This window comes from Actinia tenebrosa, unplaced genomic scaffold, assembly GCF_029948245.1.
Source record: "Actinia tenebrosa isolate PJP-AT-01 unplaced genomic scaffold, QUT_ActTen_1.0 PGA_scaffold6__47_contigs__length_16458017, whole genome shotgun sequence".
NCBI classification, from domain to species: Eukaryota; Metazoa; Cnidaria; class Anthozoa; order Actiniaria; family Actiniidae; genus Actinia; species Actinia tenebrosa.
Genome location: NW_028292583.1, coordinates 13080039 through 13105255, shown reverse-complemented (window position 1 = coordinate 13105255; position 25217 = coordinate 13080039). Strand labels below are relative to the sequence as shown.

General features: G+C 36.8%; 1 protein-coding gene across 5 annotated transcripts in view; it reads right to left on the bottom strand.

Annotated features, from left to right (window-relative positions):
- Positions 1-25217, bottom strand: part of LOC116301479 (uncharacterized) — a 40620-nt gene that overhangs the window by 1427 nt on the left and 13976 nt on the right. For 2 of the 5 annotated variants that reach the window (XM_089038753.1, XM_089038754.1), the window contains 2 exons: positions 10583-14711; positions 334-1134 (listed from right to left, as the gene is read on the bottom strand). In XM_089038753.1, coding sequence (XP_088894879.1) covers positions 338-1134; positions 10583-14597 — 4812 coding nt within the window. In that variant the 5' untranslated portion in view covers positions 14598-14711 and the 3' untranslated portion in view covers positions 334-337. Of the gene's footprint in view, positions 1-333; positions 3580-5193; positions 8750-9793; positions 14712-24574; positions 24756-25217 lie in introns of those variants that run through there. The other 3 variants (XM_089038752.1, XM_089038756.1, XM_089038755.1) reach the window with 3 other exon arrangements.

The following is a 25217-nucleotide window of genomic DNA, read 5'->3' as shown; positions in this document are numbered from 1 at the left end:
ACTAATTCCATGGTTTTTTGTTTTGTATCTATTTGACTATTACACGATGGCTAGCGTTTTTCGGGTTAAATTAAATGCCTTCACGTGCACTCTATAACTGCGTGATCGAAAAACATTGTCATGTACGGACGATAATAATCATGCAATCGGCTTCGATACCAGTTGTTTTCTCATTTCAATTCATGTACCAGTTACGTTTTTGAAAGAAGATGTATTAACAATTTCAAATAAACTGCATAAAACAATCAATCAAAACCAATCAGTCTATAGGTTTGAAAATGATACATGTAACTTGACAACTTGAAAGTCAGTTTTTAAGCATATTTACTTTACCTTGTTACTTCTTGTTCATGGCGTATTTGATATCATCTCTTGTCTGGTCCCAGCCATGAGTGGTTACAGCCTTGTAGACTTCCATCACAAGAGCAGGAAAATATTCCAGAAACACGAAGTCGTCAAATAGCAACTGTTCAATTGTTACTGGTGGCACAAACTTAAACGTTTTCTCTCGGTAGTGTTCGTATACATTTCGTATGAAACGAACTAACTCCACAGCAGACGAGGTGTCGTAATTCTTTCTTCCTTTTCCTGCTTTCATGCTAGTGTAAATATTGGGCATGTGCAGATACCCTGAATCCTTCCACCTTCCATGCCTGCCAATGGTACTGAATATCAGATCTAGATCTGTCTCGACTTGGGTCAAAGGTAACGTCCTCTCTGAACGTGGGCACTCGAATTCTGTCTGATTACCAACAGCTGCTAGGAAATCCACCTTCTTTTCATTTGACCAGAACAAAGGATGTTCTAGAGCTTCTTCTGCACGTGGCCGATTCCGTTCTTTGCTTTCAAGCATCCTCTTTAACAGGTGAGTGGCTTCAGGGGAAATAGCGTTATCCCATCCTTTCATTCTGTTATTTATTATGTTGGTTTCTGTTTCAATAGCAACTTCAGGTGAACTAAATGGGTGCTTTTTCACAGACAGGATATAGTGAAGGATCAGTCCACATGAAAACATATCCGATGATTCAGAATGTTCATAAGTATCCACGGAAGAGTTCAGCACCTCTGGAGCAATCCAGCATTTCGTTCCAGAATTAATGCTATACACTGTGCTAGAGCCACTGCTATCAATACGTCGACTTAGACCAAAGTCTGCGATTTTCAAGCACACTTTAGGATGAACTTTGTAGAGGATATTACCAGGCTTGAGGTCGCGATGAAGGACATTGTGCTCGTGCAGATATTTCATTCCCATAACTACATCTTCACAAAGTTTAATACTTTGTTTTGGATCGAAAGTATCACTAAGATAGTCGTCGAGATTTCCCTCCATCAGTTCCAAAACTACGTAGGAAAAATCATCATTTTCATCATTAATGAAACATAAATATCGAACAACTTGTTGGCAGTCAGCAAGAGTGGTGAGGTTGACTACTTCTCTTTTGTCTTCTGGTCGATGCATACGCGATTTCTCAATACGTTTAATGGCCACTTCTCTACCATCATTTACACTGATTCCTGCAAAAACTTGACCAAACTTTCCACTTTTTATAGAGTTCATGTGATACCAATATGCCCCCAAGCTAAAGTCGCATTCTTGTTTCTTGGCAACTTTTTCTAGAATGTTTGTATAACGTTTGGATGCAGTTCTCCAAGGAATAACTTTAGAAACCGAATTCACATCAAAGGTTTTCGTCAGAAGATCATCGAGAGCTGGACAATTCTTCGCTATTTCAAGGCAAGACAGAGACAAATTAATGTCATGTTTAGCATGCTTTTCGTCGCTAGCGGCTTCTACTAAATCCCTAGCAAGAAGAAAAGACTCTAGTTCAATGAGAACACTCAAAACACACACATCGTTTTTATCGGCAGTCCAAGGATCAAGTCCCTTTTCAAGAGCACTTCTCCAAAATGCTTTCGGGTCATCTGTAAAATCTGGATAGAATCTATCTGGATGTTTGAGAAATGTCTTGCTCCTTGCTGCAACGAGGAGAGGTGAACGTCCTGATAAATCTACATCTTTTGGATTCGCTTCGGCATTGATCAACAGTTTCACAGCAGTCCAGGTTTTGCACAGATGCAATGGAGTTTCACTTTCGTTATTTCTGTCATTCACGTTTGCTCCACATTTTAGAAGACTATCCAAGATTAACTTTAAAAACTTCTCAAATGTGTAATTTTCACAAATGTTGCTGGAGTAATCTTGGGGTGATGGTAAGATCAGTGTTGCCCAGAGGTGAAGTGGTGCGTTACCACTGTCATCATGCTTGTTACCAATCTTTCCCTGCTTTTCTCCTTTACCACCAAATACTTCCAACAGTTTTATCAGTTCTTGAAGTATGTTCTCTCTTACGACTTGATCATGAATACTGAACACTTGCTGGAAAAGCTTCATCATTAAATGAAAGACGTTTTCTTTGTTCTGTAGCGTCTCACTCAACTTGGATCCATTTTTCAGTAAAAATGTACAAACGTCTACCAACGTCTTGATTCCTGACCTCTGATTACTTGGACCTTTTAATTTCCAGTTGTTTGCAGACAAGCAAAAGAGAAGAGGTGTTTGACTTTGGTGGTTTGGTTTACTGAAATGAACCCCTTTTTTCCTTAGAAATTCACAAGTCTCCATGACTGATTGTTGAGGCACACCCATCAGTGGTAGGACGGTAGTATAATGGAGAGCAGTATTCCCAGCCGAATCAGTACTGTTTGGCTTTGCTCGCAACTTTATAGAAAGCAAGTCAAAGGCTTCAAAAATGTTGCCACTTTTTATTTTCTCTTCAACCTCCAAAATCAATTCTTTCTTTTTACTATTACTTTCATCTACATAATGAACAGCTACTCTCAAGGCGCTCAAAATGTCACCTGTCCTGATCTTCAGTAACCCTGGAATTGCGGTTTCTTCTTCATTTGAACAAAGTAAAAGTGGAGCTTTACAGAAGACAAGGTTAAGTATTGAATCAACGATACTCTGCCTTTCCAACCCTCTCTCAAGAAGAAGAGAAAGGACTTCAGATAGAAAAGTAGGATTAGATGGCTTCTCGTGTTTCATCAAGCAGTGTTCAAGAAGACATGTTAAAATGCTCACATTGCAGTTATCTTCTGCGTGCAGATTCGCTTCATGGTCAAGAAGATAACGAATAAATGGAATGGAATGTGTTATGGCATAAAAGAGCGGGTTCCTACCATAGATATCCGTGGCATTGACCAAGGCTTTGCCTTTCTCCACCAATGCGACAAGAATATTACATGCATCTTGTATACTTGTATTGGCAGCTGCATAAAACAAAGCTGTCTTGTCTTGGTTATCTTTTACATCAACATCAGCACCAGCTTCAATTAATAACACAGCAATACTTTCAATGTCATTTTGAGCAGCATAAAACAAGGCTGTTTTGCCCTGGTCATCAGTTTCATTGACATCAACACCGTCATCAAGCAGTCTCTTTACCTCTCTTTCATTGTTACTTTCAGCAGCACGGATGAGAGGAGGTTTCAAATCAGATTCCATATTTGGATACGTGGTCACGTTTTCTCTTGCTCTTTTTTGGCGGCAGTAGGTCAATATCGCAGTACGAGAACCTATAATTGTTTTAATTGCGAAAGTTAATAGTAATCGAATTTAGGTATTATTATTCCCTAAGTTATTCCTTTTATTGTTTCTTTATCTTTATTTTATTTTGAAGCGAAGTCACTCGCCTGTCTTCATCAGAGTTATCATATATAAATGCGATACCTTTGATAGCCCAGTCTTAAAATACCTTTCTTTTTCCGTCCGACTCCTCCCTTACAAAATGGAAAAGTTGCGCAATAGCTACCCAGAGCTCTTCAGGACGTTACTCAAGAGACCCTTGCGGGCCTCTGCTATAGGGTTCCCGTGCAAAGTCCAACAATTATCATGTACAGTGTTTAACTTAATGTCACCATGTTTTCAAGTGATCAAGAGAGGGCGGAGCTAGTTTATTACTCGATAGAAATCAATGTCTGCGCATGCTCTATCTTGTTGCCTGCTGTAATTCAAGACAGCCGAACTAGAAATATTAATTTACTCGTAAACAAGGACTTCTCAATCGGGCTGAATTCATATGCCAATTTTCAAATGTCATGGCCAGTGGATTATTTTGATTAATTAGCCATGCTTTGATTCACGTATTCAATTCAGTATTCTTTGTGATTGATCATCAGTACTAATGGGTAAACTACCCAATTATTCATGTGCTAAAGTGTCACTACATACTTCATTTCCAAGCGAACTTCACAATGATGACGCCTGACACATACAGTACGATTTTTAAAATTCAATTTAAAAGTCAATTCTGATCCTTATTTATTTAAATGTTTTGGTTCTAAAGACTTACTACTACAAATAAACATGAGGTACAAAGAAATTTATTCAGACTTTTATTTCGTTATTATATATTTTTTAATACAAAGTGTATTAATTATTTTGAATATGAGCACAGGTAGCCCAAGCTTGGTTTCTGTGGTGTCATGTTGTAAGAAAATGTATGGGGATTCATCAAAAATTTCAATAAAATCATTGAAACGTGAAATAAAGCCTCGAAATTTTACCCGATCACTGAGAAATAGCACTTCTTTCGCTCTGTGTGGTTATTTTTTGAATTTAGGCCGTTTTAAGGATTTTTTCCCCCACCAGTAAGAAATAAATACTGGTGGGGAAAAAATCCTTAAAACGGCCTAAATTCAAAAAATAACCACACAGAGCGAAAGAAGTGCTATTTCTAAGTGTTCGGGTAAAATTTCGAGGCTTTATTTCACGTTTTTTCACGAAATTTTTGATGAATCCCCATACATTTCCTTACAACATGACACCACAGAAACCAAGCTTGGGCTACCTGTGATATGAACTACTTTGTCAATGAAAGAAAGTTTTGCATTTCTGTGAATTATTGGATGTTTGCACTTTGTGTCCCAGTTTTGTATACTATCACATTTACGTGATTTAGCAGTTTATTAGTTCACACGAGTAAGCTAAAAATAAAACATCTACTGTAATGATTTCACCGCCGTTTGTTATAATAAATTGAATGGCGCCTATACTAAATAAAAAATATAAAATAACCTCGAAGTATTCATAGTTCGAGTACCTGCACTGTAAGAATAATGATAAACACATATATAAATTTTGTAAATGCATGCATTTTGACCTTGGGATCTGGTAGTTCCAGTGACTAGTTACTAATAAAAGTGTTCTTTTAATTAAAATGTACATTTATTTACAAATATATTTATGACTGATAGAAATTCATAAACGATAAAGCAATTTTGAGTGAAGTCTTAAGCAAAGATTTGCAACTCTCTTATCCATTACTGTTTTAAAAATGACGCATTTTAGATTTAGCAAAAACTCAGCGACTCGCTATTTTCTGTGTGACTCTTATTTTTTAAGCAGGCAGCGTATTATGATTGTTAAACTATTCTCAACTGAGCTACCTTCCCTGCTAACAGAGTCTATTTTCCTTACAGTCCTTAGGTATTTAAAAGAGAAGATGTCAGCAAAAATCAAACAAAATTGAAATTTGCCAGCAACAGCCAAAAAATCGATTTCGCTCATATTCTAGTGTAAGGTAGACCTATAGTCAAAACAAATCGTGGTATACATCGTTTTTCGAAATATCGCGATATTGCCGAGAAAAATGAGGGGGGGGGAAATGTCAATAAATGACCCTCTGATTGTGGCCTCTGATACTACCGCGTCACACCTTTACATGTCACATCACAGGCAGCCCAAACAAGGTTCCTGTGTATGGTTTATAAGGGAATGTATGGGAGTTATGATAAAGTTACGAAAATATGTTTCACTCGACAATTTGCCTCAAAACTTGCTGCAGTTATTACTTTTACTTTGTTCAGTCTTCTGGCGAAGTTTCAGTGCGATTTGAGGCCGTTTAGTGGGTTTTTTCAAAATCCGCTCTTCTCTACCTAAATATTTATTTATCATAACTCCCATACATTCCCTTTTAAACCATACACAGGAACCTTGTTTGGGCTGTCTGTGGTCACATTCGTATCTGCAAAGACGATTTCTAATGAAAACACATTTTAGCTTCTTTAGAATTAGGCTTTATTTCACCATTAAGGATATTCATATACAGTCATTACCAATCATTAGGCTTTTAGAAAAAAGATATTATGAAGGGAAAATCCGTACACCACGGGCCGATAAATGAATTTTAAAACAGTCACCATTAAAAGTATTGTAACTTTAAATCGCAGAACAAAAGCCCCAAAAAATCCCTTTAGTCACGAATAGGACATTATTTCGACTTTTCGTTTTCTTAATATTCATGACTTTTTATTTGAGCTAGCACATGATTAATCATTTTTTTGAAAATTCCTCGCTTTTGATAACGCGTTAAAGTACCCTGGTAATTATTTTTTTCCGCAACCATAAATTTATACAAATATTAAGAAATTATAGCTTTTTAAAGCTAAAACATTAATTATTTCAATTTTTAAAGAATTAATTCTGTACATGCTTTTGCAAAACCATGCAAACCCCCGAAGATGGAGTATACTTTGGCTCTCTCAGTTTTTCTCGTTTTTCTCGGAAATAAAGCGATATTTAAATTGCCTCAAGGTCTTCCTAATGCCAAATTACGAGCGAATTCGATTTTTTCGACTGTTGCCGGCGTATGTTCGATTCCTTTTTATTTATTTATTTATTTTTATTTAAACATATTAACTCTCTGTGTTCTCTCCAAGAGCTAGGCTCATCGTGGGAGATTACACAGTTAACAGTAATTACAGGTTTCTGGAGTTTTAGGAAAAAAGAATTTTTTTTTAACATATTAACAAAAAAACACCGATTAATTACAGTAATTACAAGGTTTCTGGAGTTTTAGGAAAAAGGAAAAAAAAGTTTGACATATTAACAAAAAAACAAATCGATTTTTGCTGACATCCTCTCTTAATTGACGTTCTACATCGGTAGAGTCTCCCTCCTTCCCACCTAAACAAGGGAAGAGAAAGTCAAAGAGGAGAGACTCTGCTCACAGGAAAGGGCCAACCCAGTGGTGTTAGAAAAGCTAAATTTATTTTAATTTATATTATTCAATTTTATTCACTCTAGATAACCTTGTGTTCACGTTGCAACGAACACATACTTCATCTCTACGCAAATCTTCAAGTAACTATTACTACGTTTAGTGAATATATAGAGGATATTACATGGGCGCGCGGAGATACGAAATTTATCTTTGAGTGTTGAAAAGATCTCTCACAAGTGAGCGCAGCGAACGAGTGAGAGATTTTCAACACGAGAAGATAAATTTCGTATCTCCAAGCGCCCATGTAATATACTGTTTATTATGTAATTATCAATGAAAGTATGTTTTGGCTTTTTCAGGCATTTCTTTCCGTGTATTTTTGAATAGCCATCACAATGGTGTTATTTTCACACGTGAAAATAACATGTTATTTTCACGTGTGAAGATATCAATTTTTCGAAATAGAGAAAAATAGATATTTCATTGGCAATTATATAATAAAATGCATTATCATATGACCCGTACGGCCCTGCTCGCGCGCTCTAATAAAACCATTGGAAAAAGTCACGTGATGGGGCCCGGACGGGTTGACGTAAGCGTGTCGGAAAAACCCGTCCGGCCCTGCTCGAATCCGCGCGCTTTCTTTTTCTTAATTATTTTTATTTTCGTGAGGGTCATATGATAAAATGCTTATTGACTGAGTTAGGTCGCGCCGTACGGGAAAATATTTGTCTCTCTGTCATTTGTACGGACCTCGCTGCGCTCGGTCCGTACGACATGACCTCGAGCCAAATATTTTCCCGTACGGCCCTCCCACTCAGTCAATAAGTACATAGTACTAAAAGATAACAAACTAACCATACTATAACGCCAATATCAATTAAAAATTAATATTAATTTAAAATTAAACATTTTGAAATAGCTAGAAAAAGCTCGGTTCGAAACTTCCCAAAAGTCTAAGATGATATAAAACTACTATAAAAGCTAGGGGAAATATTTAGAAGTTCATGAAGGGAGTTAAAATCCAATGATTTTACAAAAAACCCTAGTTCAATTCTTGGAATTGGAAAAAATTTGAATGATAAAGATTATTATTAGCACCACTGTGCCATACCTTAGTAAAGTATAAAGTCTGTCTACAATATACTAGTGGATAATGGTAATGTCTATTACTACTGTAACCTTCTACATCATCCAGTAATGATTATTATTAGTACCACTGTGCCATACCTTAGTAAAGTATAAAGGCTGTCTACAATGTAATAGTGGATATTGGTAATGTCTATTACTACTGTCCTTTTACATCAGCGGGCAATAAGTGAGTCTAACTAATTATTATTAGCACCATTGTGCTATTCCTTAGCAAAGTAAAAAACGCGATCACATCGCTTTTCGTATTGAAAGTTCATTATAAGCTTATTTTAAGATTTCATTTTCCTAATTTTGGTCAAAATTTCATGTGTTGAGTTATAACTTTTCAAAATGGCTGTGAAGTATTTGATTGTGCGATGTCCTTTGTGTCATCGAAAACCTACTTGATATCAGCTACAAAAAAGAGAAAGAAAAAAAGAAAAGAAAAAAACGAAGTCTAAATAATGATTATCGTACAAGGATATGCAATATCATCTTTTGTCATTGTTCTGTTACTTTCAGTACTAGCCAACTTGGTAGTGCATTAGCAGTTGATAAGGTGTGTCGGTCGATGACAACAACCAATCATTTCGCCGCATGTTTCATGTAATCTAAAAAAAAAAAAAACATGAGAACTTCTTATCGATGACTTATAAATTAATTGATTTGATAAAGTGTGGTCCACTTAATAGACCTCAAGCTTTTTGTTATGCTGCTTTTCACTATTGTCTTGGTATTCTAAAAGGAATACATTTGTTTATAAAAAGATATTTTGAAAAGGATTGTGTTAGATTAGGTATGAAACGACATTAAGGTTAGGGTGCCGGTGTATTTTTTAGTTTTCTGGTTAATTTCTGTTTTGTTTTGTTGTTTTGTTTTTTTCAATCTTGATCTGTTTTGTTTCGTTTGGTTTGTATAGGAAATCGAAAGACCTCGAGTACAATTGGTAAGAGTGATGTGATGAAATGTGTTTGTTTCTAAATAGATACTAAATAGAGCTCACTTATCTTAGAAGTAAACGTCCTTTCCAACCAACGGTCTTTCTGGTTTGAATCAGCTGTACGCTCTGAGTATTTACCGCTGCACTATCCGTGCCAAGCAGCGCCGGCGTCGCTTCGTTAGCGATTAATTTCTTTAATAAGTTATAAGTTAATCAAATTTACCTTCAATACCTTACTGCTTGGTACGGATAGTACATCGGTAAATACTCAAAACGTACAGCTGATTCAAACCAGAAAAACTGTTGGTTGGAAAGGACGTTTACTTCTAAGATAAGTTAGCCCTATTTAGTATCTATTTAGAAACAAACATATATCACTATTTAGTAACTACAAATAAGTGAAACAAACACACCGATATATAACCAAATCCGTCTGTCTAAGGGCCCTTGAGAAGATCGTGCGATTTCTCGTTTATAATGTACACTCCACAAAATTTAGCAACTTAATGGTATTCTACAGAGTACAATTAACGATTTAATTTTACTCTTCTTGTCCAATAAGAATCGAGTAATTTTGTTGAGTGTATTATAAACTATTGATATCTAATTCTCAAGCAGGCTCTTCAAATTGTTCACTTTGTTTGCAGCAAGTTCCCGCCGCTCGCAAAACTACAAATTCCATTGTAATCTTTAAAGCTATGTCTTTAATCCATACCTTATTATTTTTTCATGGTGTACTTAATTTCATCCCTTGTAGTACTCCAGCCAAAAGTAGTAACACCATGGTATACTTCTATAAAAAGCTTTGGAAAAACATCCAGGAACACAAAGTCTTCAAGCAAAAGTTTTATGATTGGCATAGGTGTTGGTTTCTTTTCAGCAGAGACGTGTGCATATGCATTTCGTATGAGGCGTACTAACTCCACTGCAGACGAGGTGTCGTAAGGCCTTTTAGTTTGCATTTCAGAGTAAATAGCAAGTATTGTCTTATACTCTGGGTCGATCCACGTTACATGTTCGCAAATAGTACTCATTCTTCCTTCCAACACAATCTCGACTTCACTCAGCGGTGGTGATCTTTTATAACGAGGGATTGCAAACTCTGGCTGATTACCAACGGCGACTAAAAAGTCAATTTTCTTTTGTTTCGACCAGAATATAGGATGTTCTAGTACTTCTCCGGCGGTTGGCCTTGAACTCTCACAATTTCTTAGCATCTTTAAAACTAGATGAGTGGCTTCAGGAGAAAGAGAGTTATCCCATCCTTCCTTATTATCACAGACTACGTTGGCTTCTATTTCGTGTGAAATTTGAATTTCTGTCTGGTTTGCACAATCAGCTGGAGAAAATGGGTGCTTTTTCACAGACAGGATATAGTGAAGAACCAGACCACATGAAAACATATCCGATGATTCAGAATGTTCGTAAGTATCCACGGAAGAGTTCAGCACCTCTGGAGCAATCCAGCATTTCGTTCCAGAATTAATGCTATACACTGTGCTAGAGCCACTGCTATCAATACGTCGACTTAGACCAAAGTCTGCGATTTTCAAGCACACTTTAGGATGAACTTTGTAGAGGATATTACCAGGCTTGAGGTCGCGATGAAGGATATTGTGCTCGTGCAGATATTTCATTCCCATAACTACATCTTCACAAAGTTTAATACTTTGTTTTGGATCGAAAGTATCACTAAGATAGTCGTCGAGATTTCCCTCCATCAGTTCCAAAACTACGTAGGAAAAATCATCATTTTCATCATTAATGAAACATAAATATCGAACAACTTGTTGGCAGTCAGCAAGAGTGGTGAGGTTGACTACTTCTCTTTTGTCTTCTGGTCGATGCATACGCGATTTCTCAATACGTTTAATGGCCACTTCTCTACCATCATTTACACTGATTCCTGCAAAGATTTCACCAAACTTTCCCCATGCTATATGGTCATTGTGATACCTATACACGTCCACAGTCGTGCATTCCTGTTCGCTAGCAACTCTGCTCAGCCTGTTTTCAAATTTTTTGGAAACGAAAATCCAAGGAGTGTGTCCCTTGAGGTCCTTGTCGAGTCTCACATTGGCACTAGGGCTCAGTAAAGCACGCTGTCTCTGATGACGATCACAATGCATTAGGTTTTTAATTTCCTGTCTTTCTTGATCCCAGCCATGAGTGGTTACAACATGGTATACTTCAATCACAAGATTAGGGAAAAGGTCTAAAAACATGAAGTTTTCAAGTAGCATTTTCTTGATGCGTGCTTGTTGTTTGCCCATACTAGAGACGCGTGAGTGAGCGTATTGAATAAATCGCACTAGCTCTACTACAGAGCGGGTGTTATATCTCCGACTTCCAGGTATTTGAAGGATTTCAGCGTAAATAGCAGGCATGTTTAAAAAAAACGTGTCATTCCAATTTGCATTCTTGACAATGATATGGAATCTGTTTTCTAGATCTTCCTTAACTGGGGTGAAAGGTAAGAACCCCTTTGAACGCGGGTACTCGAAGAACTCTGGTTGACTACCTACAGCAATCAGCAGATCCATCTTTTCTTCGTTCGACCAGAACAATGGGTGGTTCAGTGCTTCTCCTGCTGCTGGCCGTTTCTTCCTATCATGTTCAAGCATACATTTTACGAGGTGAGTGGCTTCAGGAAAAAGGGAGCTGTCCCATCCTTCCATTTTACCGTTCTTTATGTTCTTTTCCGTCTCACCAATACTTCGATACCCTTCTTCACAATGAGGTTTAGAAAAAGGATGTCTTTTTCCTGACAAGATGTAATGGAGGAGCAGTCCACACGAAAACATGTCTGATGACACTGAATGACTGTTTTGCTCCACCAAAACTTCCGGAGCTCTCCAACACCTTGTGCCAATGTGTTCGTCATTACCTTCATTAGAACTGCTATCAATAAGAAGGCTTAAACCGAAGTCAGCAATTTTCAAACATAGTTTAGGATGTGTTTTATATAGAATATTAGCTGGCTTGAGGTCACGATGAATAATGGGGTTGGGATGGTCATGCAAAAATTCTAGTCCCATCACTACATCTTTACAAAGTTGAACACTTTCACTTTTGTCAATGCCTTCTGCTAGATATTCGTCGAGCGTTCCCTCCATCAATTCTGAAATCATGTAAGAAAAGTCATCTTCTGGGATGTAGTACAAATAGCGAACCACTTGTTCGCAGTCTGCAAGTCGTGTCAGATTTTTCATTTCCTGTTCATTTACTACACGATTTTGGATGCGCTTGATCGCTACTTCTCTACCGTCCTTCTCACTGATCCCTACAAACACAGAACCAAACCCTCCAATTGCTATATGGTCTTTGTGATACAAAATGTCTTTGATTCTTTTAGTCTCAAATCCCCTGGATACTTTCTTTAATATTTCCTCGTACCTTTTGGAACTGGAATTCCATGGGGCAATTAATTTGGAAATATTGTTGATATCTATGGGTTTCAAAAAAAGATTTTTTAGTACAGGGCAGGTTTCTGCCATATCTCGAAAAGAAGGATTTGATAAACACCGATTCCTGAAATTGGCGTCATGTAAAATCAGTCTTTCAGCAATCTTGTAATGAACAGACGACATTGCATGGTCTTCATAGTCTTCTCTTCTGTCGTTGGCATTGCTAGCTTTCATTACATTTTCGCAACAAAGGCGCAGCGGTTCCTCTAAACTCATTAACGGATTTTTCCTCGATTTTATAATGTCTCCGACAAGATCTGCTTTCCAATGTTTGTCTCCATCTTTACATATTATTTTTAAAAGACAAATACTATTCTCAACATCGTCACATGCGGCTGCTTTAACTAAATAACGTGAAAGAACCGATGCATCTGCCTTAATAAGAACACTCAAAACAGACTCGCCATGTTTATCGGCAGTCCAAGGATCAAGCCCCTCCTTAAGAGCACTTCTCCAAAATGCTTTCGGGTCATCTGTAAAATCTGGATAGAATCTATCTGGATGTTTGAGAAATAGCTTACATCTTGCCGCAACGAGGAGAGGTGAACGTCCTGATAAATCTACATCTTTTGGATTCGCTTCGGCATTGATCAACAGTTTCACAGCAGTCCAGGTTTTGCACAGATGCAATGGAGTTTCACTTTCGTTATTTCTGTCATTCACGTTTGCTCCACATTTTAGAAGACTATCCAAGATTAACTTTAAAAACTTCTCAAATGTGTAATTTTCACAAATGTTGCTGGAGTAATCTTGGGGTGATGGTAAGATCAGTGTTGCCCAGAGGTGAAGTGGTGCGTTACCACTGTCATCATGCTTGTTACCAATCTTTCCCTGCTTTTCTCCTTTACCACCAAATACTTCCAACAGTTTTATCAGTTCTTGAAGTATGTTCTCTCTTACGACTTGATCATGAATACTGAACACTTGCTGGAAAAGCTTCATCATTAAATGAAAGACGTTTTCTTTGTTCTGTAGCGTCTCACTCAACTTGGATCCATTTTTCAGTAAAAATGTACAAACGTCTACCAACGTCTTGATTCCTGACCTCTGATTACTTGGACCTTTTAATTTCCAGTTGTTTGCAGACAAGCAAAAGAGAAGAGGTGTTTGACTTTGGTGGTTTGGTTTACTGAAATGAACCCCTTTTTTCCTTAGAAATTCACAAATCTCCATGACTGACTGTTGAGGCACACCCATCAGTGGTAGGACGGTAGTATAATGGAGAGCAGTATTCCCAGCTGAATCAGTACTGTTTGGCTTTGCTCGCAACTTAGAAAGCATGTCAAGAGCTTCAAAAATTTTGCCACTTTCGATTTTCTCCTCAACCTCCAGAATCAATTCTTTCTTTTTACTTTTACTTTCATCTACATTTTGAACAGCTCGTCTCAAGGCGCTCATAATGTCACCTGTCCTGATCTTCAGTAACCCTGGAATTGCGGTTTCTTGTTCATCTGAACAAAGTAAAAGTGGAGCTTTACAGAAGACAAGGTTAAGTATTGAATCAACAATACTCTGCCTTTCCAACCCTCTCTCAAGAAGAAGAGAAAGGACTTCAGATAGAAAAGTAAGATTAGATGGGTTCTCTTCTTTCATCAAGCAGTGTTCAAGAAGACATGTTAAAATGCTCACATTGCAGTTGTCTTCTGCGTGTAGATCCGCTTCATGGTCAAGAAGATAACGGATAATTGGAATGGAATTTGTTATGGCATAAAAGAGCGGGTTCCTACCATAGATATCCGTGGCATTGACCAAGGCTTCGCCTTTCTCCACCAATGCGACAAGAATATTACATGCATCTTGTATACTTGTATTGGCAGCTGCATAAAACAAAGCTGTCTTGTCTTGGTTATCTTTTACATCAACATCAGCACCAGCTTCAATTAATAACACAGCAATACTTTCAATGTCATTTTGAGCAGCATAAAACAAGGCTGTTTTGCCCTGGTCATCAGTTTCATTGACATCAACACCGTCATCAAGCAGTCTCTTTACCTCTCTTTCATTGTTACTTTCAGCAGCACGGATGAGAGGAGGTTTCAAATCAGATTCCATATTTGGATACAATATAATGACACAGTCCAACTGGACTTCACTTGAGTCATGCTGTGGTCACGTTTTCTCTTGCTCTTTTTTGGCGGCAGTAGGTCAATATTGCAGTACGAGAACCTATAATTGTTTTAATTGCGAAAATTAATACTAACCGAATTTAGGTTATAGTCATATGTATAATCAGTTTAATGAAGAAAGCTGAAAGGGGAATTCACCAGTTCTCTTGCAGGCAGCCAGCCTCCAATCACTCTGTATTACAGAATTATTTATTATATATTTATCTTGTATTCATTTTTAAAATTATTTCTCGTTGTAATTGCCATTGGTTTTTCGTTAATTTCTTAAGGTGCCTGAAATAAATTTAAATCTTTAACGAATAACCATTACCTTTTAAGGGGATGAGATAATCACTGAGTTAGCGGTTGAGTTGAGTTTGAGTTGAGTTTTCTAAATGATCATGTGACTTTTTTTCTTTTGAATTTGTTTATTTATCCTTTCTATCTTTAATTATTTTGATATTTTTTAAACAAATTTAGCTGTTTGTATTAATTCGTACTTTAGTTTTTTATAAAAATGATTTTCCCGCGAACGGCGACTCCATTTTACAGACAAAGTATATGGAAAATGAAAATCTTAATTTGCAGCTTTCTAATGTGTACATTTTAAAAATTTGATCAGTAAACTCTTTTAGCTAGTATCTTAAGTTTGCCATTCATAAATATTGCAGAATATCTGCTATCCTAGAATTATCGAGCATCAAACTCACGATTTTTCGCATACATTTAGTCCAAATAACTCACCCATATTATAATAAAGCAAAAGCGATACAAAAAAAAAAAAAGCGATACTTCGCGTTTATCAACAGTCTAATTCTGATGATGATACACTTAACTTGTTTTTAATATTTTTACCTCGACCTACCTACCAAGAGAGACATTTCGGTAGGAACTTCCGGTAGGACACACTGCTTGTTTGTTACTCTACATTGTAAACATGTCCAAAAGGTTCACGAGAAGAACACGAACCCGATAATTATAATGGTAATATAACATAATGATGTGGTGCTTATATAGCGATTTTTACATTCGTCTCAATGCGCTTTACAATGTATGTTTATGTTATGTATGTTTATGGCATGCATATGCCGGATCCTGTATTTTTAGCATTGGGCTTCCTCTGCCAACCAAGATGGCGTATCGTTTGAGATGTCTTTCTGCAATTATGACTGCAAGTTTTCAATGATTTTAAGCTTTAAAATCCGAAAAAATCGCCGAAAAACCAGCTCACACTTGCTTCAAAATAAGGTGAGATTACCATATAATAAAGATGTGGGATGATGGCCAAACGAACGACAATTTTTGTAAGGCAATTGTTTGATAAAAAGACTTAAGTGAAGTGGAATGGTAAACATTCGGCGATTCGCAATTTGAAGCATATTTTCAACGGAAAATGGAATTAGAAGTATTTTCTTGACCAGGTAAAAGCCTCCCACCACTCAACTGAAACTCATCTCAAACTCAACTCAAACTCAAATAAGCTCAACTCAAACTCAACTCCGAACCGCTAACTCAGCAAATACACGGTGCCCACTTTAAGCAATATTAATTTTGTTGTATTATAGCGTATATTTTCTAAATTCTTCTACCACCTATATCATTCACTCCTAGATTATAACCTAGATTTTGTTTCCTATTCCACTCTATTCCTATTTCTCTTAATTTTCCTTATATGGGCAACTAATTAGGTTCATCTATATCCTTGACCAATCTCCATCAATATGTTACTATTGTAAAATAATTATCTAGCTTATTATTGTAATCATTTAATTGTTTACAAGTGGAGATAAATAAAATACAAATACAATACAAGATGGCTGACTACTTTGGTAAATAATAAACAGAAAAATTGAAACTTTAAAATCTTTTAACCTGAAATTTAATGCTGATTTCAAAAATGCAAAGAAAATGGGGTGTCCCGAGCTTGTTTTTGAGATAATCACTCCGGAGTGACATGCTTTCGTACAATTTTGGAAGAAAAGTAGCGAAAATCAAGCTCTGTACCAAAAAAAAAAAATCATCAAACCGAAACTAAAGAAGAAACAGGAGTAATTTTCTCCTCTCGGCAAAACAAAGAAGACTTTCATTCAATAATTTTATATCTTTCTACAAAACTTTTTATTTACTTATTGAATGAAATATATATTTACACCAAATTTCAACTGTTTATTAAGCTGTTCGAGCAAGTATGATTATAAAAATGAGCTTAAATTTGTGTTGTTGAGAGATGTTATTGTATAGACCTAGACTTTCACTTTAAAAAGCTAAAAAATATTCAAAAACATTTACAAACGCCAATTTACTGACAAGAAATTCGTCATATTGTATTTTGCATTGCCTTTTGCATTATTTTCTATTTTGTCTCAGTTGTTCTTGTCAACTGAACTGAATGTAAACTTCGTCTCGTTCTGAAAAAGACGTAAGCATGCTCACCTACAGTTTTCAAGCCTGTTTTTTTGGTCTTGATTTGTCCTAAATCTCCAGATTTTCGATTTCAATTAAAGACATCCGAGGTAAATTTCACTAAACTTGATATTGTATTGGATTATCTGTAGTTATCTTTGTTTTTTTTTTAAGTAAAAGAGATTCAAAGTCTAAAACTGTCGGCCTTGGAAAACTTTGTCGAAGAATCTTCCAAGAACAAAACTAGCCCCTGGGGGTGGTGGTGAGTTGTGTACAAAATTCCAAAATGGGAGAGTATACTCGCGCAAAGAAAAAAAAAACAACAATGTAGTGCATTTCGATTCGATTTCACTACATGATTTTTATTATGGGAGAAATCATCTTCATCTCGAATAAAAAATAATTGAAGACTTTTTCCCCGATCTTATTTTTACCTTTCAGTTTCATTCAAATTGTTCTCCCTGTGACTTCCGTATCGGGAGCTCCGCTTTTAGGCAGTGCCTAAATATATATATTATCATTTCCTTAGTGTTTCTTTATAATTATATTATTTCTTTCTTATTTCTTATGTTAAATGTTTTGGCTCTATAAGGCTGCTACGAATGAAACATGAGGTACATAGAACTTTATTTGCACTTTTCGGCATGATGTCTTTGAGGTTGTTTTTTTTTTATTATTTTAATCCTCCAATCAAAAGCCAGATTCATAACGAAGCTCCAACATTTTACCACGTGATCCCAGAGTATCTTGTGTTGTTGTCGTAGAAGTTTTTAAAAATTGTAATAATAATAATAATAATAATAATAATAATAATAAAATAAATAACTTTATTGACAATAATAATTAACTAATAATTCATTATAATATGAGACGTGATAAGAATATTGCTATAATTATAAAACAAAAAAGAAGAGATTATGAATATAAAATAACAAATCTATATAATATTTACTTATTTATCTATGAAAACATATTTGTAAAATAAATTAATAGCTCAAAACACGAGTCCAGCTCTTCACACTGATATAATACTATATTAAAACTATACATTTATTATTAAAATCTATATAATTCTAAATTTTCGCTACATTGGCGTTAAGATTAAAGTCATTCAAGAATTCATTGTCCTTAAAAAAAGGGGTTCTTGTCCCCCTGACACACATGTGTACTGACTTAATTATTTCAAAAGATAATCGAGTTCTAATCCATGTTATAGTACTTGCATATGTGTCCCCTGTCTTCTTGGTTAATTTCTCAGTAAGGTGCTTTAGAAAAATCTGGCATTCTGCCCCCATCCCTCCATTTGTACCAAAAACTAAGGGCGTAAAAGTTCCCATATCGACATCGATTACTCTTTGCTGGTACTTTCTCTTTTTTTCGCTTTCTTGATCAATGAAGATTGTAGAAGTGGATTTGTTTTGGTTGCTCTTGGAATTAACATGCGATACTCTTACATCAAAAAATGCAGTTACTCCCTGTGCCCAAAACGATCCAGCTTTGATGTCGAGCCTTGCATCCTGACTTGTGCTAGTAGATTTTAGATTAAATTGTTCGCCATCCAATGGGATAAGCTGTGGCTCCTTTTGAACGTTGTTGCAAACCTTGTTTAAAAGTATGGCAAGTAGATCACGGACATTGTCATGTCTTTGTGCAACAAATCCTCCCTTTTTACAAGATAGTGCATGGCTTACCGAAAAGGTTGTCCCACAAGCGCAGGTACTTGGTAAACCCGATAACGGTATATTATAACGCAGACAAAGAGAATCTCTGAATTCTTGTTTATTCAAAGTAAGTCCCTGTTCTTTAATTGGTATCGCATTGAGCCATGAGCTTGCTCCTTTGTCTCTTGCTTGGGTTACTTGACGGAGTATGTCAGGTGGTAATGCTGCATCGATTTCATCCATTTTCGATTTAGAGATTTCAGCTTTTAGTGATTGATGTTGTTTTTTCACATCTTCTGTGGTCGTATACATCGTTTTGCTCTGCGTTTTAATAGCCTCAGTGTGTGAAGCTGTTATTAGAAGTGATGCCGCATATTGCTGTGGAGCCTCTTCTTTTAGTGCAGGCATCCCTAAGCCTCCTTCCGCAGGGGATAAGGTAAAAAGCCTCCTCAGCTCTTCAGGTAGTGGTTCCGTTTGACCAAAAAGCGTTGGAAGAAGCATTTCATTTATCACATTATCAACAGGATCAGTATAGTCCTCAAAAGATTCAATTGTTCGCATGAAGTATGTAAATTTGGATTTGTATCCCTTTGTAAATGCGATATAGGCCGATTGTGGCTGGCACCTTGCAATCTCTGAGAGGGTTTGTAATTCTTCTTTCCACTTGTAGATTTTCTCGTTGCAAAATTGGTCTTTATAAATCTTTGATCCAATAACAGCTCCAAGGTGACGTTTGCCTTCGCTTGTGACGTTAACCTCTTCTCCAAATACATGTTTCGCTTCCAAAGCCAAAGCTTCCGACTTCACGATCAACCAGCTTTTGGACCCATTAACAATATATCCATACTTTTTGCCCTCTTGTTCCAGGTTTTTATACCAATTAAATAAAGAGACAATTCTTCCTGCTCCCGCAGAATCATCAGCTAACCACACCTGCTTTACATCAGGAATAAAAGTTCTTAAAGTTTGAATTATTGTGGATGTATTTACCGAATACCATGGCATGGCTAATGGGTCGCCTTGTGTGGTGCCCTCCTGAGATAGGATCTCTCCACCACCACATATAAACAACCTGGAAGGGCTTCTGTAAGTATTAATTACGTACAAGGATATTTCTTTACAGGTAATCCGGATATTATGCATGGCTACTGACCGGTTCATCTGATTGAAGGCATTACTTGCATCGATCAGTGGTACTGCATCTGTATCCTCTTCACTAAAGATCTGGCTCATTGCATGAATAGCGGCTTCGGCCCCTCCACTGTGTCCAGCACAAACTTGTAGGGGACCTGCTGCTTGTTTTAGTTCTTCTTTAAAGAATGCAGACACTGTTTTACCGATAATTCGCCGTAGAACTTCTCCTACTCCTATGGGTCGAATTCCGGGATTCTTATCCAAAGGTATGAGCCTGCATGCGGTGTAGCTCTCTAGCAGGATTGGATGGTATGAAGATTTTAATAGATTTCTGGTCATAATTACTATTTCTTCTCTCAGTAGTTTTCCTTCGGCTTTAAAATTCTTTGAACAGAGTACTCTTCGGTAAAGTTCGGCATCCACTCCTGAAGGTCCGGCAGATCCTCTTGTCCTCATTGCTGCATTGTAGATCATTTGTTCATCGATTAAGTCAAAGATACCATGAGGATTAGGTTCCTGGGGACCATTCAAGAGGCTTTCATCTTCGATGTCAGCAGCTGAAGGATGTTTCTCTTTGAGCTCCTCTAAGACTTCGGGTGATAAAGTAAGGACACCTGTAGATGTCTCTTTGTCAAGAAGTTTTATAGCGGCTGATAGCTTTCCTTGCATAACTAGATTGGCAAATACTTTGGATATATCTTCCATAGATCTTGATTTCCTCGTCTTGCTAAACCTGCTCTGTATGAACCTTATTTCTTTCAACAGGAGAGATAGATCCCCCGCTCTCCATAAGGACAACCTCCGTTCAATAGCCTCACTGTGTTCCTTGCTTTTGGATGTCGCTGAGGGTTTTTGTAGAATCAACGTTGGGAGCACCATAAAGGCTTTCAAGGCAATATAATTTAGATCTGTATTAGAATTGAATTGCTTTAGCCAATACGTCAATTCGGTTATGAAATTCTTGCCTGCTTTACCCGATGGTATATTGAAGATATTTCGTTTAAAATGAACAATTTCATCGTAGATGTCCTGGATTTGTTTACAGAACTGTTCTTGAGTTATGGTCCCCCAACTTTTCTCTTTTATTTTAGAGGGAAGCACATCAAAGTCAGGTAGATTTGGCTGAATTTTGCTTGAGGTTTTTCCTTCTTTGTCGAGAAATGCCTCAGGGGATTGCAATACACTAGTATGCAAATTCGGTGTCGGTCTTGGTTGATTAGCTGCATATTCGTCCTCATTTTGTTCGATATTTTCGATATTTTCTTCGGTTTCTTGTGTTAAAATCGTCATATTAGAGCAATTCTGTGTGTTTTGCAGTCTTGAGGCTTGATCTCTCAGGTTTTGGCCGGTTAAACCAAGGCTTCCATAGCCTTTCTCTTCCTTCCCATAGCTCCGCCATTATTTGAATGTAGCCTTTCTTTCTGCCATTTTGGTTAAGCGGTGGATCCTTCGAAGATATTATTTCGAATGCTCTTTCCTTACATTCTAAAACATCTCTGTTCATTACCTCTGTCCATTTCGTTCGTTTTCCTTTCCTTGACATTTCCTTTCAGGGTCAATTAACAACAGAAAAATTAAAAAAGCACCCCAGAGCTAGAAGACACGTCCTCACCTCCAGACGCCATGTATGATAATCATAATTATAATAATGATAATCATCATCATCATCATCATCATCATCATCATCATCATTATAATAATAATATAAAGGGTATCAATTATTTTCAATAACAGCTACTTCGTCAATGAACTATATTTTCGTTTTATTTTTGTAAATTATTGGATGTTTGGATTTTGTGCCCCAGTTTTGTACATTTATGTGATTTAGCAGTTCCTTAGTTCACATAAGTAAGCTAAAAATAAAACATCTAAAGATTTTCCACAATTCGGTAAAAAGGTACATTGATTTACAAATATATTCATGAAAATAGAAAATTATAAACTATAAAGCAATGTTTTGGGAAGTGTTTATCGACGTAACAATATTTTTATTATGATCATCCGGGTGGATGTAGTCCTGAGAAGGACTCTTTGATGGGACTGACGTTTCGACAACCTTAGCGGAAGTAATCTTCAGAGTCAAGTGAAGAATAAAGTCATATTTATACTGCCACGATAACAATAGCCTAATTACCTGGATTTGCGTAATTGGCGGCGTCGGTAAGAGTCGTGGGAAGTCTTCAGCAAAGATCAGCCGCTCTTACTTTTTAAATGAAGCAATTTAGATTTAGCAAAAACTCAGCGAATCGCTACTTGAAAATTTCCGTGTGGAAGCCGCGTACTGATCATGTACGATAAAACTCAGACTGGAATTGGAATTAAGATTGCCGATTATTTTCATTGTATGGTACTAATATATACGTTTTACCCAAAATGTACATGCCTTTCATTGTACATGCTCTGTCTTAGAAACTCAGCTACTTAATTTAACTTTACCTTAGATTCTTATAATGAACAGTAAAACTGCCCTACACAGGTATCCCAGTCTACCCTGTGCCAAGGGTCTCGTTTTCTCAGACTTATTTATTTTTAGAACGCTTTTTAGCTACCGCTAGCCAAGCAGAGCATCAAATTCCCTCTTACGTCAGAATGTTTGTCTATTTCTTTGATGCTTGACTCCACAACCATGCATCAAAGAAAAGCTGTTTGTTACATTCAGAGGAGGATCCACTAGTATCCCAAGTGCCTGTGCATACTTATCATTGTTTTCTTTTGCTTTAACTGGTTTATTTGATTCATTTTATTTTATTTTATTTATTTATTTTTTGGCATTGATACTTCTACCACTAATATTACCAATAATAACGTGTTGTTCGGCTAATTTTTGCGAATAAAAGTAGTCGGGTGTAGGTTCTGTACTGAACCTGAAATTACTCAAAAAGTATTCCAGTATTTTGACGAGTATCTTTAAATCTCTTGAAGAATTTAGAAATAGAAAATGCTAAAAAGTATAACATACACTCTACTTAAGTACAATTGATTTTTTCAATTTCGGAAATATTAATTTTAGCTATTTAAATAGAAAAACATTATATCTAATTATAATTATAAAGAACTTTAATACTGATTTAACCATTTGATATATCTTCACGCATGAACACATTTTGTACGACCCTACGAATATTCAAATGAATATTCAAATGAATATTCGTAGAATCATAAGAAAAAAAACATGTGCTTAAACCCGGAACACCGGAACGAAAAGAACGGAACCGTTACGCCGGAACCGTCGGAACCACCGTAACGACAATCGGAACTACCAAAATAGTGATCGGAACCAGCGAAACGACTAAAGTAACCCTTTTGAACTCGTGGATACGCGAAGCGTAGAAAGGAGTTATTGTGAGGGTTCTGATTATGCAAATGTGTCACTCGCTCACTTGCTCACTTAGACTCTCTTACAGTCTCTCGCTCGTCCGTTCCGTCTCCACGCTTAGAGACTGTAACGGTACAATGACCGAAAAGACTTATGGGTCCCGAAAACTTGGACCCAGCGTGCTTTGGGAACCAAAATACTCGTCCACAGTCTCTCTCGTTTTCGCCGCCATCTTGAAAATATTGAAACGAGAGAGACTGTGGACGAGTATTTTGGTTCCCAAAGCACGCTGGGTCCAAGTTTTCGGGACCCATAAGTCCTTTCGGTCATTGTACCGTTACAGTCTCTAAGCGTGGAGACGGAACGGACGAGCGAGAGACTGTGGAAGAGTCTATTGCTCACTTACTCGCTCACTAAGACTTTAGCAAATCGATAAATAAACGTATAGCGACCGTCTTACGTCATCTGATTACGAACGTTACGCGACACTAACAAGTACGAAACTCTTATGCAGTATAGACTACATTGGGTATTTATATGAGGTAATGAAGTGCTGATGAAACATGTGGGATATTTCTAGCACTATGGACCCACTGTGCATGCGTACACTCGAGTTCAGCAAAAAAATCTTAAATCAAGTACTAGTCATAAAGAAACTTATCTTTTAGTAACAGATATAAGAAGTTGGTGCTAAATACAGTTATCATTTTATTTGGCTTTATTTCAAGCTGGATATTCGTTGTAAATTTACTCGCGTTTGCCAGTCGTAACGATTACGGAGGATTCGTCAAAGAAATGAAGAGAGTTGCTATCAAGTCTTGAGACTAATTCTAAATAAATATCGACTTCTATTAAGTTTTCTGGCGTCATGTATTCACTTGGAATGCTTGTTAAATTTTAATAAGTCATCCCCAACTTCTCGCAGACGACATTCTGAATTTGCTTCACCGTTGGTGCGTTAGCTATGGTTAAATACAAAAATATATTTACCTAAAAAGATTTTTGAACACAAATTCACATCTTCATTTTAATAATCGAATAATGTGCGGAATATTCGAATATTGTTTCGAATATTTGATTATTGTTTCGAATATTCATTCGACTGTAAGTTAATTAAAATTTAAACATTTAAAAAAGCGTTGTAGCTAGAAAGAACTCTGTTCGAAACTTCCTAAAGTCTAAGAAGACGATATAAAACTACAATAAAAACTAGGGGAAATATTCAGAAGTTCATGAAGGGAGTTAAAATCCAATGATTTTACAAAAATCCCTAGTTCAATTCTTGGAATTCGTGCAACGAAAAAGAAATGTAAACAACAAAAAAGAAACAAAAGTTTTTGGTTTAGTTCGAGAAATAATTAGAAGGAAGCGGAAAAGGTTTTCATTTTCTGAAAGTCATGACTGTCTTACCTTAAAGAGTAAGACTATGATCCACTTCTTGTCCTTCTTTGAATTGAGCATCGATTGAGCTAGCTAGTTTATCAGTCCGACATCAGTCCACCAAAGCAACATGGATCTAACCGTGGTTCTTAACTAGGTCTTCAAGGATGCTTAAAAACTCCCGAAACTTGCTTTGTCTGTCGCGATGGCTCTAAAATAGTGAATTTTTAATTAGATCACTTTCAAAGTTGTGGGGCAAGAAATATCGTAAGAAATAACGAACAACATGCATTCCTTCCCTGCTAGCAGAGTCTCTTCTCTTTCTATCCCGGGGAGGAAGGAGACTGCCGATTTCCTTCGATACATCGCCGTCCACGATTGTTGACGAACGAAACCAGTTTTAAAACCGGTTTTTAACCGAGTACATGTACTGCGCATGAGCAAATGTAACTCAACGTGGCGGCAAACGTTGTTTGACGAGATTGGCTGTCAAAATCATGAGAGCGTTGCTAAGTTACGCCACGCAGGCGCGACAGGTAGAACGCCCTACAATATGGCAGAGTTTTTTTTTTCTCACTCCCGGTGGTTCCGGCGTAACGGTTCCGATCGTTTCGTTCCGGTATTCCTGGTTTTAGCACATGCCAAGAAAAAAACCGCGTTCGATTTTAGTACC